Raw genomic sequence first — 16111 nt, 5'->3', positions numbered from 1 at the left:
TTTTGCATCGTAAATATTTTATCCAACCAAACCAAACAACCAAACACAAATCAATATGTTCTTTATTAATTTGTACTAAAAGCGCAGAATATATTTCAGTCAGTTGTTGATCACACATCGTCATATTTTAATTGCGTTTACTAGTATTGTCTTTAATCCGGATTCGCCGCGTGTTGGCTGTATAATCTGCAACACCCCTGAAAACACAATACACACAATGGGTAATAAAGTTGTTAACAATAAGCGCTAATCAACAATATTCTACCTAAACGAAGTTTACGCATTCGATACAGCCTTATTACATTCGCGTTTTACAGGAAATGTCAGTTGTCAGTACACTGTATAATGTACATCCCTTTGTGTCAAAACCGGATTAAACTTGAGTGTGATTTGTCGACTGTTTCCTGTTCTTTTTATCAATACCATCTGGGTATCTGTACTATAAGTATACCATTCTACAAACAAGGTGCTCGCTTCCGCATATTAGTATTCGGACGTTCAAACAATTGACCTACGGTTTAGTGTTCATGCCGTCGAACGCATTTAGCAATATAACTCGTTTTTTTTCACTATTTCTTTACATGCAAAAAATACTAGTGGCTTATAACTTACCTTGCAATCTTTTTTTTCTCGCATTTTGCGAGTGTGCGAGTGTTAATTTCGAGCCCTGTGTATATGCGTGGATTACGCTGGATTTAAATGCCTCATGCCTACGGTAAGTCAGTCTTATTTGTTTCAAATATGTGTCATGATTGTTCGTTAGGATCTTGAATTCGTCCATCGGTCGAAGGACAAAAAAGACGAAAATTAATGTCTGACGAATAATAATAGTTTCACAGTAATTAATTTAATGCGAACGTTCAAGTTTACGCTCGATAGAAAGTCCCTTCTATTGATATACACAACATTTATCAGACCAATTCTGGAATATGTTGATGTAGTCTGGGACAACATTACTACACAAGATGAAATTGCACTTGAAAAGATTCAACAGGACGCAGCAAGACTATTCAGCGGAGGAACACGTTTAGCATCTTTGCAGAATCTATGTAATGATACGGCTCTCGAACCATTAAAAAATAGGAGAACAAAACATAAACTTACCAATTTCTATAAAATGTATGATTCTATATCACCCCCCTATTTGTGTACTCTGATACCCTCTAGCGTTGGAGACAGTTCGGCTTATTCACTTCGCAATTCTAACAATATTCGTAGCATTCAATGTAAATCACAACTTTTTTCACGATCTTTCCTACCATCCACTATAAACTTATGAACAATTTACCTGAATCTGTAAGAACAGCTGCTTCTTTCTCAGCTTTCAAAGCAAATCTAAACAAAAATAAAAAAATAATTCCCCAGCATTACTACAATGGAGAGCGGCAGTCTTATATTCTACATGCACGTTTACGCATGGATTGTAGAAGCTTAAATGAACATTTGTATGCAAAAAAATATTGTACAAGTCCATATTGTTAATGTGGTGAGATTGAAGATACATATCATTTCTTCTTCAATTGTCTTATTTATACTGTGAAAAGAGTTATCCTTTTTGACAATCTGTCCAGTTTTCAACCAATAACTCTGCAACTTCTTCTTTTTGGTGTTTAAGACGGATCATACAAAGTAAATTCATTTATTTTCAAACGTGTTCAGTCTTTCGTCCGAGATAGTCATATATTCTAATCCTACTCCATATCAGGAACACACCATTTCTGCTAACGATGCCCCGTCTCGCAAGTACTTCTTTTCTTATCGCAACTTCTCTTACTCGAACTCTACTCTTACACTTCCTTCCATTTCCTTCTCAACTTATTACATTTTTTGGTATCTATACTACCCTGTTATATGATTTGTATTACAACATATATATTTTCTCCATTTCTAAACGGTATTCAAATACCAATCACTGAACTATATGTTTCAAAATTTTGTCATTTTTATAAGTTGTAGTTACACGTTTGGTTGTTTACACCATATCAGCAGCGCTTCTAACAGACAGAAGAGAGACATAGCATAAGCCTCGAGCTTTTTTTTCAATTCTGTCAAATTGTATCCTACAGCCTTTAATTTAAGCAATTCTGCAATTTCTTCCTGCCTTGTGTATTGTTCGAAAATAATATGTATGTTTATATTGTATTGCTTATATGTACTTTCTACTACTGAACTAAATAAATATTGTTTAAACCAATTTCACACGCATATGTTAAGGAAAAGTGGTAACGTGAATGATATTCCGTAACATCCTACGCTTCTGTCTTTTTCCAAAGGCTATTTTCGTGGATCAAATCACATCTCGGATGTACAGAGGTTGTGTGATGAAGATTGATGTCTTAAAGCAATCACTAAGACAATTCTCTCACAGGAGTTAGCTTGCTCTAATCCACAACTCGATACCGTCGAATGAAACTTTAGTTGTTATTGTTAGGGAAGACAGTAATATAATTCATCCATTTAGCATGGGGAGGCAATGAGGATATACTTTCCGAAGACAGTACATCCTATTCAGTAAGACTTTTCTTGGGGAATACTAGTACATCTATAAAAATAGTTCACACATTGAGTGTCCTATGAGTTTAAATAATTGAAAATTACTAATGATAATACATTACAAAAGTTCATATTCTGACTAGTTATACTCAATCGTTTGTTCCTCACGCATTAAAGACGTCTGTAATATATTTCTGTATTAAACTATACGTCTTTTTAATTAATTTTACCCGAATGTCTTTATCATTTAGTCGTGATTATATTAATCAATTGCTCCATGATTGCAAATTGTTGTCCACTTTGTAAAAACACGGTCATCCTATGAATTCTTATTGACTTCCCGAAACACCCAGAGTATTTTCTTTCACCAAACTAATTACATAAACGAGACAAAATAAGAAATACGACGTCAAAATAGAAGCATATTGCGTTTTTTCTACACATTAGCACAAATTAGCCAAAGGTATATGTACTTAGTCTAACATTAATTTTGATTATAAAACCATAATGCTTATATCGTGTTAATATAATTTGCATTGAGAGCACCTAACGCAACATGTGAAGATGTGAATTTTGTGACATTCATTTTTCTTTAAGCCATTTCTCCTTTACTGTAGATAATATCTCGCAATCGCATCATCACAATTTATTTTGTTTTAGAAAGCGATTACACGTATAGCTGAATAATTCAACAGAAAGCTTGTAAAGTAAAGGTTTGCATCTTGATTCAAATATATAGAATGTTTGAACTTAATAAAAAAACGGATTCAGACGGAGTGATTTGCAGTTCATGTATTTGGCGCTTACGAATGTGCATGACGTCTCTGGAAAGCTTGACGCACCATATCGCAAAATGTCGCTTTTTTTTATTAATGTAACGGTACCGAACTGAAGCGCGGAAATGGTGCTTGGCTGTGTGAGTGGCATGGTTAGCTTCCTCGATAAATCACTCACATTGATATCAGGATATACACTGTTCACTTGGACTCGAGTTCGAAGTCGAATCCCGACTCGGCAGTTGATTATGTAACGGTATCGACAATTAAAGGGACCGGTGATTGGCACTAGCCTTGAAACCAAAATGTCCCGGTTTCTAATCACGGACTGACTTCAAAAAATTGACGCTGTTTTAACCACACGTAATAAAAAGCATAGTTTCTCGTCATGTTTGACGACTTTTTAAGACAAATAATCAAACGAGTGGCTTGAAGGCTTCTCTTTCGTATTTCTGATTTTATTTTATTGTAAGCGGATACATAAGCAGATAAAAACAATAGTTGTTCCCGTGGCTACGATCAAGCAGCGAAAGTCTTAAATATATTATATTTATAACAGGTCCAACCCGATGGGGCGACAACGAAGACTGGACGATTTGCAAGTCAGGGAAACACCAATCGCCAATTAACATAGAACCTCACAAAATACTGTTTGACCCTCATTTGCAACCGCTTCAACTAGAGGCCACGGCGGTAATTCTTGTGTGCTCTAAGTTATATGCAAACTTGACATTCTTCACCTTAATGTTTCGATTTTATATGTATAAAATTAGGAATATAAAATTACCCTGGATTGTACAGGAATTTTGTCTTGTTTTGTTTTGTATTGTACACAACCGCTTTGCACATTAAATATTTTTTTGTTTTTTTAATGTTCTTGTTTTTTGTTTATTTATCCAACATAATTGAACTATAATACAAAATTATAAATTCCAAGATGTCGTAATTGTACATTACTTTTTAAGGTGTTAGACATTTCTCCTTCGAATTAAAATGCATTTTGAAAAATGCGATCGTCAATAACTAAGTTTTAAATTGTAGAAAAATACTGTATGTTTAAAACGAGACATGTTCCAGTCAGTTTTAAAAATTATCAAAAGCTTACAAAATTTGCTTAGTTTTTATTTTAAAACAGAGCTACACTTGATGATGAGTACATTACATAACAAATATGTTTATTTTTATGTCATGATACAGTCGAAAGGAACATAACATTTTGATACTTGTAATGTGGCATATTTTGTTCTGGCAGATAAGTGGGCTATTCAGAAATAATAAGAAAGACCTAACGTTCCTGGTAAACGGACAAGGCGTAGGCGTGAACATTACTTCCGGTCCACTTTCTTACCGGTATCGCCTTTACCAGATTAAGCTCCACTTTGGGAGGGAAAACCAATCCGGCTCCGAACATACAGTTGACGGGCGCGGATATGATGGAGAGGTAAACTTCGTCTCAACTTTACATTTTTTTAAATCAAAACTGTTATTAAAATAATATTACTATATCGGATCTGTTTCATCTCTTTCATAAACTTAACAACCAGAACATTTCATTTGCTTTGCTTTGTTTTAGTTGAACTGTTGTTATCTATATATTTTTGCCTGCAGATTGATTGTAGTTTTGTTAATGTCAGTCATACATATTCAGTATAAAATTGAATTCTTTATGATGGGTAGATCATAATGTCTATGTATTATTCTAAAATAACGTATTTATTCGCTCACTCAGGCTTTTGCCTCTACATATACCTATAAAACAATCATATCTATTTAATACAGCTTCACTTCATGGCGTACAATACCGAATTATATGCAAATTACACTGAGGCCCAAACGAGCCCTAGAGGAATAGCAATAGTGGCGGTATTCTTAACGGTAAGGGTTCGTCGAGGCTAAGAAATGTTATTGCCATCGACTTTATAGAATATCAATTCAATATGTCGGCGTAATTCTTTGATTTCGAGCGCCATTGAGGTAAATATGAAATTACGAACAGAAGTATTAAGGTTAAACGATTGAGTAATAAACACTCTCGACGTATTATACGGGATCATTGTATGTATGATGCATTGATTTTTCTATTTTTCAGATAGGAAAGTTCGACCATTCCGCATTTAAGATCTTACAGGAAAGGTTTTTCGTAATTGACAAACAAGGTACAAATGATTGTCATGGTTAATCCATGCTTTTTATGTTATAATGCACGAACGTTTAAAATATGTATTGATATATTTTCCACTCTCTTTTTACACATTTCTACCAATCATGACACACAATTAATATGCTCATAAAACTTCAATCACATTTGGACGGATGATGTAGTGTATTCATGTCTAATTTATGAAAGGTTTAACATCAGCGACAATCGCCATAGTCATGTCTATTAACAGTATGTAAAAAAGAAGAGTTAGAACACGTAGTTGAATCATTGAGAATATGTCTGCAGTTAGAAATATTTGCATAAATATCAAACATAATTTGACGCAAATGTTGCAAGGTTATGAAACATGACAATGTGCGTAATATTCTTATTTTTCTCAATTTAAGACACGTGTACGGATATACAAAACTTCCCATTGGCTGATTTGCTACCCAAATCCATCGAACATTTCATAACGTACAGTGGATCACTTACCCAGCCAGGTTGCAGAGAATCGGTGACATGGGTCATACTTAATAAACCAATTCACATCTCGCAACAGCAGGTACATAATAGAAAACAATGCATACGTCATCTTCTTGATTGTGATAGTAAAGATTTAACAGTGCGAGATAACATCTTGTCACTAGGGCTACTTAATATTTAATGTTGATGCTATAAGCCATTGACCACAAGCCAGCTGCCAAGCAAAGGAGCCAATTACTTCGCGATCAACAAATTCAATATCGATTTTCGACACACCCATTAGCAGCGTCTTATGGCCATCATGTTGTCTTACGAACCCGGCATGTTGTAGTACTTGAATATACATTTACCCTTTAATATTGACGTTCCTCAAAGTTGACTTGTAACTTGTATTCATGATAACTATTAATCGTTAAACAATTGTACAATTACACTTTTGTTAAGCATGCGTCATAAATATTGTTGAAAGTTTTAACACCATCCTCTCTAGAATGTTAATGATACTTTCATATTAATATGTCATCCAGGCATACATTTACCACCTCATTAATATGTCACCATGGATATTGATCATCCCATCAATTGATTAATCAGACAAACCATGTCTATGATTGTCTCTAAAGGGACCTGTTATCGAGTCGACGTTTTGATACTAGCCCGAACATGTGACACAATTGCAAACAGTGCAATTAAAGCAGAGAAGAAAACAACATCGGTCAATAAATATATATGCTAATAATATACTATTTGTAAAAGGAATATTACCATAGTTCGTGTTATTTAATTAACTTGAACTTGAAGCAACGCTGGTTATCTTAAATGTAAAATGCCCAAATAATCGGCTTTCTAAACACTTTTGGCAATAGGCCTTTAACGTTTTAACGGACATTGCTACTAAATTTACTAAATTTTTAATCAATTTACTTAATAAAAGAAATATAGGCTATGCTTATTTATGTTCTTTGAAGTTATATGTTTACCATACCTAATTTTTATTTTGATGCCCTATTTTGTTAAAGTGATTAAACATATAATTAAACTAGAAAACAAGTCAACTATGTTATCTACGCTATATAGGAAACAATTTGTCATTGCCAAATTTACCGTGTGTAAGATTATTTTCATTTTATGATTGTTCATTTCTGTAGTAGATAGTGTTTATTTATTACTTCAGTTAGATGACTTGCGCACGGTTCCTTATCAAGAATGGAGGGACTCTAACGCAAGACCTATTATGCCTTTAAATAATAGAACTATACGAACTAATATCAACTTTAGAAAACGGGTATGTATCGAACTGTGTCAGTAATCTCTTCACATTCTACAATTATGATAAGATGAATCTTATGTTATGAGTATTTAAATCATATACATATACTTAAATATAATTTTGGTTTGTTTCCAGAGTAGACTGTGTTCTATGGATGTCTCCAAAAAGTATCAAGGTAAGCTAAGCGTGTTAAAGTACGTTTTAAAACACTTATATTAAGGAAGGTTTGTTAAATTAAAAAAATTGCTACTGACTACATCATGACATATGTGCCTTGTTTCAGCAAACGAAGATTTGTTGCGGAGATAGGATGAAAGTAAGGACTTCTGGATGGCAGTAAATATACATCGAGTGCGTGCTCTGTGTTACATCTGATGAAGACAATCAATCATTTTCACAAGCTCTCTATTTAGAATGTTTATACTATTCATGTGTATACCGCGTAGCTATGAATTGAATTTATTATATTGAATAATTAGTTTGGTCGTTTATAATTAGCAAGTACTTTTATTAAACTTAATGAGAAAGACTATCAATGACAACGTGGTGCTCTCGTTCTTTAGTCTAGTATCAATATGTACAGTGTTCGTAATGATTTCATGCTAGTTTCGCTTACATAGTTAACTTGCCTGGTTTGTTGGTTTGAACATCTTGCATAAATACGATGCTTTATATATTAATAGTGGATGTTATATTCAGTTGTATTTTGTCTATGTGTTTATCTATTATTAAGGAGTCCCGTATCGTTGTTTTGATAGTTAAATTGTTTAAGAAGGGTAATATAGAAACCATGTTGTATGTTTTATATCGAAATGAATGTTAATATGCAATATCAGTGTTGTTTGACCAAACAAATCTTTTTAGAAACAATAAAAATACAAACTCTTGTGTTTGTAATATGTCTTAATGCATTAATCAAAGTAATTATTCATGAATGAGTAAAATGCTATTTATATTATCTGTCTATGAGTAAATTCCTTGTAGTGTTTACTCACGTCCATGCATTATGAAAGTAGTGTCAAGTATAAATTTAGATCAAGTCGGTTAAAGGATATGCTTGAAGATGCCCTTATTTATGAATTGTATTGCATTAAATCATGCTGACCTAGCCAGTGTCATTTACAACATACTATATGCACAGTCGGTTTGTACATAGGTTTTATAAAAAAAAAACGCTCACATACTTGTAGCTGAAGTCGTGCAAGTAAACTCTTAATTACTATTTTCGTCATATAAGAAACACTACAAAATATATAAACTCTTTTCATTTGAAAAGTGGTTGGCTAAACACATTTCCTTCATATATAGGTGTATTGGAACATGTATGATGTTCATACAATATATATTAAAATTGAAAATTAATTCACAATTAACTAAACATTTAGATGCGTGAATAACGCGTAAAGACGTATATGCCAAAGTACATCGTATACAATTAAAAAATTAAGATGCAACCAACATGGACATATTATCGATCGCAAACGATTATTTATAACGTTTTATTTACAAAATATCGCGCAAAATCGTCTAGTCGTCGAAAGGCTTAAACGTTTTACTTCATAGTACTCCAATCTATAAAAGGTTCGCATCAGGCTAACAAATTATGATAATTCCATATTTTACCTAACGCAATCTATTCCGCATCCAGAGTAATTGATTTTTAATCATATTATTAAAAGCCTCGAATTCAAAATCAGTAATTGTAGACACATATAAACCGGTATAACCATGAAGCTGCTTAAATTAAACAAACTGTAACTATGAGATTAGTGTACACTGCAGAATAATACAGCAGCATAGCAAGGTAACACCTTAAAAGGTGTGATACATGTTATACAAATCAGAAGCGACCTATATGTCTTTTTTGATTCGTCAGGTAAGAGCGTCCCTCTATTATTTTGCTTAAAATGAGACATTCCGACGGTTGGCTCGATTTTTCGAAACCCTCATTAACCTATTTATTCATGTACAATGGAATATTATCCCAGAGGAACACTTTAAGCGACCACGTAGGAATCAGTAATGATAGTACAATCGTTAGGAATGAAATGACTTTTGATTTCGGAACTAAAGAGTAGTACAATTTTCGCTGGGAACGGCGTTTCACGTATTATTCGGCTATCATTCTTACTAAACGATAGCTTCATTGTAACATTTCCCCACCATAAATATAACTATAAACAAGGTAAACTGCATAGCCTACAAGCACATATGTATTTAGCAATGTCCATTTAAATAAATAATTGTATTACATGATAATTATAAGTGCAGCCGGTTTTTATTTGTTTATCGTTTCAATGGGCCTGCACTCTTTGGCTGTATTCCTCAATTAATTGGATTGGCATATAAAAGAATGAACAACCAATCAATCGTATTGAATGCATTTGGACAGTGCAGTCTCTTATACTTTCCAACCGTGATCACAAACTACCATAGATACACTGAACCGGCTTTAGACTGATTCAGATACACTGGCACATGATGGACGCGCTCAAAAGTTCGACGCCAAAGAAATAAAGAGTCTTTCAGCGTAAACGCCTAAGTTTGAAATATAACTAATGGACCCAAAGGCAACCGGAGCATGTAATTAACTGCCAGTTTCTGTCTGTCATGTACAGGGGGCATCAATTTATGTCGGTATGTCGGTATGTCAGAATTGTAAACATTATTCCATAAAACTGATCTGACACTATAGTACGCTTACAAACTGACTAAACATTATAATAATGGGACGAACAAAAGGTAAAGTTTCGATCAAGCGCACTGTTTTGAACTAGTCGAAATCGAAGTTTATAAAAAATTTACGAAAGTGTTATTGAATCCAGGTGGTATTAAAGATAACATATATAATTACATTTGTCGTAAATTACCAATACGAAAATTACGATATATAACTGATTGTACGCGTTTACAATTATTGCTAAATTAGTACCCTTGAATAACTCCCTATTGTAAATATGTCATTATATGAATTATATACAATTCAGTCATATTCTGTAAATTGCGTTTGTCTCAATAAAGAGGTCATAAGTCTATTCTACAAATACATTTAAAGGTAGATACAACGTGATTAAAGATCATATTTCAATAACATGATGCTATATTATAATTGTCTTGGGTCTCTTAAGATGCCGTTATAGTTAAATGTCTTATAATGTCTTAAACACAAAGCTGTCTATATTTTAAAGCTATTTTGTATTTACCTAATAAAGTTGTTTATACAATACTCGTTTAAACAAAAATCGTTTTTCGATAAATCAATACGTACACAATGATATATTGATATAGTTTTAGTGTTAGTGATGAAGTACCCTACCTCTGTGACGGTGTGATGTTTTTCCATTGTTGTATTGGACCGAGAAAACTAACAGACAATAACTTACAAGCACACATAAGGGATTGTTGCTTGTCATCTTGGTCCAAGTTTCTCTTAAAATATGCACTGTAACACTTTCATCCGTTTCCATTCTTAACGATTAATTTCATAAGCGAGAGTTGTCTCCCTTCTGTTTACATTTGGTATAACTCAGTAGTTTGATGTCAATATCCGCGAATTGAACTTGCATTATCCATTAAGCACCTATGTGTATGTTATTTGTATATTAAGTGTATTATCCAGTCGTAACCCTCAGTTAATTTAAGGAATCCACGTTTGTGTAATATGTGACAATGTCAGCGTTCGATTATTCGCCATTTTGTATCCATGGCCGATTTTTGGCCGGTCCGTGGCAGTTTTTTGGCCGGTTGTCGAAAATTAGCCGCGGCCATAAATTGACCACCGGCCAAAAAACGGCCACGGACCGGCCCAAAATCGGCCATGGATACAAACTGGCGGATAATCGTAATATAGTATGTTGAGAAAAAAGAAATACCTATACAAAATCCTGCATTTTGGTTTCAACATCGCTTCTACTGAAAGAGTTAATGAGATACATTATTTTAAGTGTGTCTAGTATACATATAAAGAAAGAGTGCAGTTTGACTTGCAGCCTTATTTAAAGTTGATACAAAAAGTTCATTCATAGTTGCTACTTTCTGTTGCATTGAGTATTGTTCAGAATTAAGACTTATTGCGTTGAAAAAATATCACTATAACATATTGTTTATGCGGAGAAATTATAGATTTATGTGAATATACATATAACATAGAAATTTGCTTTTACTTAAGGAATACTATTTTTATTGTGAAATAATAGTTAAAACTTTGAAAATGATACCAATTGAAATTGTATAAGGAAATTAAAAGGACGGCGGAGCATAAACACAAATAAAATGAACAAAAAAACATACAACTCTCAATACACAGTGTAAACACTTTAATCGTTTATGAATGTAACGTTTAATATGTGACACTGGATGATGCATGCAAAAATTGCTTATTTCCTTCCGTTTATTTCAAATGTTATGTGTTGTAAAAATTCGTCTTTTAACTTCCATAAATGCCATGAAAATCAAATGAAAAGCGGTTTTAAAAAATAGCGTATACTGAAATGTCAACATAAAGCTAACAAAAAGGAAACATATGCTGACCTTATTGCTGACTCATCGAACATGAATTTTGACGATTCGTCATCTACCATATTTATAACGGTGACGTAGCGTTGAAGAGTGCGACATCGTTCTATTGTGGGTTTATATAAATTGCCATGATTTATCCAAGCATGTTAACGCATTAGGTTTATTCTGTTATTGGTTTTTTAGTTGCGATAAATATATTGATACAATTAAAACAAATTATTAAGATATAACGCAGCTATTATATCGTTTTAATAGATTGTCAAATAACGGTCAAGTCAACTCGATACCACTATTTCTGATAACCGACTGAGGGATATACCTGCTGTGTATTACTTGAAATACAAATTAATCAGTACGTTCTTTTTGAGGTTGGCTTATAAACCAGTCCACATAATCGATGGTATATGTGTCACTTTTCGATCGTGGCTAATTGCGTATGTAATGAAACTGAACAGTGGATATTGTCAATATTATGCTTGAGTATATTCGAGTACATAGTCACGTTAATTCTCTTCGTTTGTTAAAAGAAAAGGCATTATAGTGTATGAAGATATTTTACATGTGTGTTTAAAATGTGTATTTCATAATATAATTATTACGACGTACAATGTTGACCACATAATGAGTGTAATGCATAAGGACACGTTTGAAGCAGGAAGTATCCAATTATTGTTTTTTTAAATTATTTACCATTTAGATTGAAATATTTCATTACATTTAGAATTCTATTAATTTGACAATGATCACTACTTAGAAATGTGTAAAAGTAACACTATTTTCTCAAATACTAGTCTTAATTGTACCATTTTAAGTTGCAAACATTTCATTTACAGCAAATACTTTAGATTCCTACGCAATGGTTCTTGTTCTCGTCATGAACAGTTCCAACAATGCACTTAATTTGGTTGTATTGTTATCAATCAACACATAATGAATACTTGTTTTGTTTCTGTGAAATAGATTGTGCACATTATGCAAATTGCATGTTAAACATTTTTGTCTGTTTAAAATCACTTTTGAAACGAACTTGTTTCAACAGCGATGATAAATTGTTCCTGCTTTGGCAGATATGCTTACAATAAAATTGAAATACTTTTATGATATAACTTGCACACATGTAATACTATAAACTGATGTGAAATATGTGTAAAAGCGTGCTGATATGGCATAAATTAAATTTTAGCCTACATACATGAAATCAGTAAATTAAAGTTTGTGTAGATGCGCGATGGACAATTGTTTACTCATATAACGCTTTTATTGCGTTTAGCTGCTCGAAAAAAACGCATCCCATACAGGCATAACATAACAAAATAGGGCATGTGTTCAGTCTTAAGTCTCAACTAAATACGAAATTGCAGTAAAATCCACTAACAAATATTATTATATCCGACAAATAATTGTAACACTAAACACTGCTGGTTTTCTCCTGACAAATTATTAAAGCAAGTGTGGGCGAGGCAGCGCAACGCTTGAGTAGTACACGTTATGTTTGGCATGAAGTTGAGAATTCTTATACAGTTAAGTGCACGTGCTACATTTGTAACACGCCTTCTCGTGCTTCGCACATGTAAATTTTTTCATGCGAATCTAAACAAATAGCATTTATTATCTTACACTATTCTATAAAAGAACAGTATATTTTCTTAAATATGAAATCTATATATGCATAATTGGTATTTGTGATTAAAAAAGACGATCGTATTATTCAAAACAAAAGCAAAATTGTTAACAAAACCATGTGCATCTATAGGTATGAATTCAAGTAAAAAGTATTTTTATTGGAATATCGACACGACGTCTTTGACCATGTATATACAAGTAAACAAAGAATAGTAAAAGTCTATTATGTGGTTTTTTTTCAACATCACGTTTATAAACAATTTTTTCCTGATATGATTTACAACTGAATTTTTTCTCGGACATCCCAACATGGCTGAATGCAATGCATTTTTCATGAATGTTCATTGTGTTTCAACCAATCTTTGTCAATGTTTGTGACAGCGTTTGTTAATAAAATAGATACTACTGGAACATTTGCAAATATTGTACATTTGAAGAATTCTAATTTCATAAATATGATCAAATTATTTTTATGATGACTAAAATTTTAATGACGTAAAATTTCCCAAAGGAGTCCAACAGCATTCCGGTTAATGAAATTAAAATGAACAGAAAATAACACGCACTTTGTTATCTTAAAGATGAAGAAGCCCACACTTGAACAAACAACCAATACTACATTGTAGACATTTTAATACAATGTCACCTATTGAAACAAGATATCGAAAAAGTCGTTGACATACATATTGTAAGATGTTGTTGTATCCCTAACAACTACAAATATCATTGTGTCACACCGGTCTTACTGACCTGTGTGAATCCGCGCTAAGCATTGTGGGAAACGGACTTTTTTCCATCATGGCGTTGGTAAACATAATAAACACGGAAGTGAAAAATGGTAATTAATTATTATAAAAAACAGGCCCCATCAAACCGGGCCAGATGTAATATATACATGGATGCAGTTTGTGCTTCAAAAGGAGCCACTTTTTATGTCAGTCTATTGTTTGTAAGAATCACTAAACACGTAACTTAGACTAACTAAACACGTTGCAAGACTGTTTCTTCGAAATAGTAAATAAATCAAAATCATAAATAAATATTTATAATTAAATACCTGCTAAAATTTGAGAACGTAAACGATTTAAAATAAACGCTGTGAACATTACAAGGAATCTTACATGTAGGCCTCATGTGTGAGAGGATTAATCAGGGATAAAATAAATGGAGTTCAAAGGATCTTACATTTTGAGGAGGACGTCATGGTATCTTGGACATTTGGCACTTTCATATATTTATTAAGTAGATACTGAAAATGCTGAATGTGCTAATTGCAACATCAAAGACGAGCAGGTGAGATATTTACAGCTTTATTTTTTTTGACATAATGTATGTTTTCCATTTAATTTATATGGCGCTCTAATTTTATTTATAAGACGCGCAAAGAATTTAGAGATACTTTTTATATGGGCTAAATTCTTTGCTCCATATATTACCCATATAAAAAGTAGCTTAATATTTCAGAGCGTCAAAAATTTGGACTAATGGCGCTCAATTTTAGCTCGGCTGTTTTCGGGGAAAACCCTAGGTATTGTCATAGCTCGTCGTCAGATGTCCGCGTCGTGCTAAAACCTTTACATCGGCTCTAAAATCAAAGTGCTTCCACCTATAACATTGAAACCTCACATGTATATGCACCGTGATGATACACACCACGCCCATTTTGGGGTCACTCGGTCAAAGGTCAAGGTCACTAACCTCTAAAAAATTCTTTTAATAAATTTCATTTATTCAAAACTGCACCGCAGCCTAGCTTGGCACCCATAATGTGGTGGTCTTGTTTATATATAATTTTAAAAATGTATTAATAACCAGAATAGTTTATGCATGTATAAATAAAAAGATACAGCCATGAACAGTGTGTTTTAATTTTTCATAAATATGCTTTGATTGCGTATATGCAAAACAATGAAGTCCATATATTGTTAACTGATTTTTAAAATGTTGAATGTCACACATTACATACCAGTCCGTTTATATACCGACACTTTATGTACCACTATCTGACACTTTATGTACCATATTTATAATATAAAGAGATAACTTATTTAATATGAATGTGTGTTATTGATGTAATGTATTTTGTGTGATAGTATTTATGAATTTAGACTTATATATTGGCCATAGATTTTATATTTTGTCAGATTGTCTAAGTGTCACTGAGTGTCTTAGTTTAATTTATTAGCCCAAGTACATGTAGTACTTAATAAATGATTTATAAGTCTTACCTGAAATTGAAGTAAATTATAAAAATTCATTTGTCTCTTATCTTATCCTGACTAAGGATTATAAAGTCTAAAATGTTTGTATTATATTGTATAATTGAAATGTGATACTTTGAAGAGAAGAGAGAATGACCTTAATGTTCAAACTGTAAAAAAAATCAAAATTATTTCCTTCTTTAGACTTTAATCATGTTTAGAGAATGACCTTAATTCATTAGGACTGCTATGAATGAATGGACAATAACACCTATATTTAATGTAGGTGGTACATAAAGTTTCAAAGTACCGGTAGTACATTAAAGTCTGGTACATGTACATAAGGTGTTACACCCTAAAATGTTCATGGTATTAGTGTTTCAATAATGTAGTGTTTCTTATTATGTATTGCTTAGGTTGTTTTGTTTCAAATTTCAAATTTGCATTTATTTTAAAGCATTTTCAGTCACTTTGTGAATTCCATGTTTTTTGTTATAAGGTGAATTATGTTGTACATGGCGTCAAATATTAATTCATGGTCGCTATGGTGTAGAGAATGATGTCCGCTGGGCATGGGTTCGATCAATACTCTGGGATTTCTCCT

The 16111-nt window shown here is 32.7% G+C and overlaps 1 protein-coding gene across 1 annotated transcript; it reads left to right on the top strand.

Annotated features, from left to right (window-relative positions):
* Window positions 1-529: 529 nt before the first annotated feature.
* On the top strand, window positions 530-7927 carry LOC127880096 (putative carbonic anhydrase-like protein 2). The gene is made up of 9 exons (XM_052427326.1): window positions 530-715; window positions 3829-3962; window positions 4522-4710; window positions 5049-5144; window positions 5359-5425; window positions 5817-5974; window positions 7070-7180; window positions 7301-7340; window positions 7449-7927. Exons 1-9 carry the CDS (start codon window positions 700-702, stop codon window positions 7472-7474), a joined length of 837 nt encoding a protein of 278 aa, XP_052283286.1. The 5' UTR covers window positions 530-699; the 3' UTR covers window positions 7475-7927.
* Window positions 7928-16111: the final 8184 nt, after the last annotated feature.

This window comes from Dreissena polymorpha, chromosome 4 (assembly GCF_020536995.1).
Source record: "Dreissena polymorpha isolate Duluth1 chromosome 4, UMN_Dpol_1.0, whole genome shotgun sequence".
Classification (NCBI taxonomy): Eukaryota; Metazoa; Mollusca; class Bivalvia; order Myida; family Dreissenidae; genus Dreissena; species Dreissena polymorpha.
Note: the sequence above shows the minus strand (reverse complement) of the source record. Positions and strands in the feature narration are given on the sequence as shown.

What these genes read in the sequence shown, in the direction of transcription:
- LOC127880096 (XM_052427326.1), top strand. An exon ending in TAGTGGCGGTATTCTTAACG is followed by an intron (nt 5,145 to 5,358) that starts GTAAGGGTTCGT and finishes TCTATTTTTCAG; the next exon opens with ATAGGAAAGTTCGACCATTC. An exon ending in TTCACATCTCGCAACAGCAG is followed by an intron (nt 5,975 to 7,069) that starts GTACATAATAGA and finishes TTATTACTTCAG; the next exon opens with TTAGATGACTTGCGCACGGT.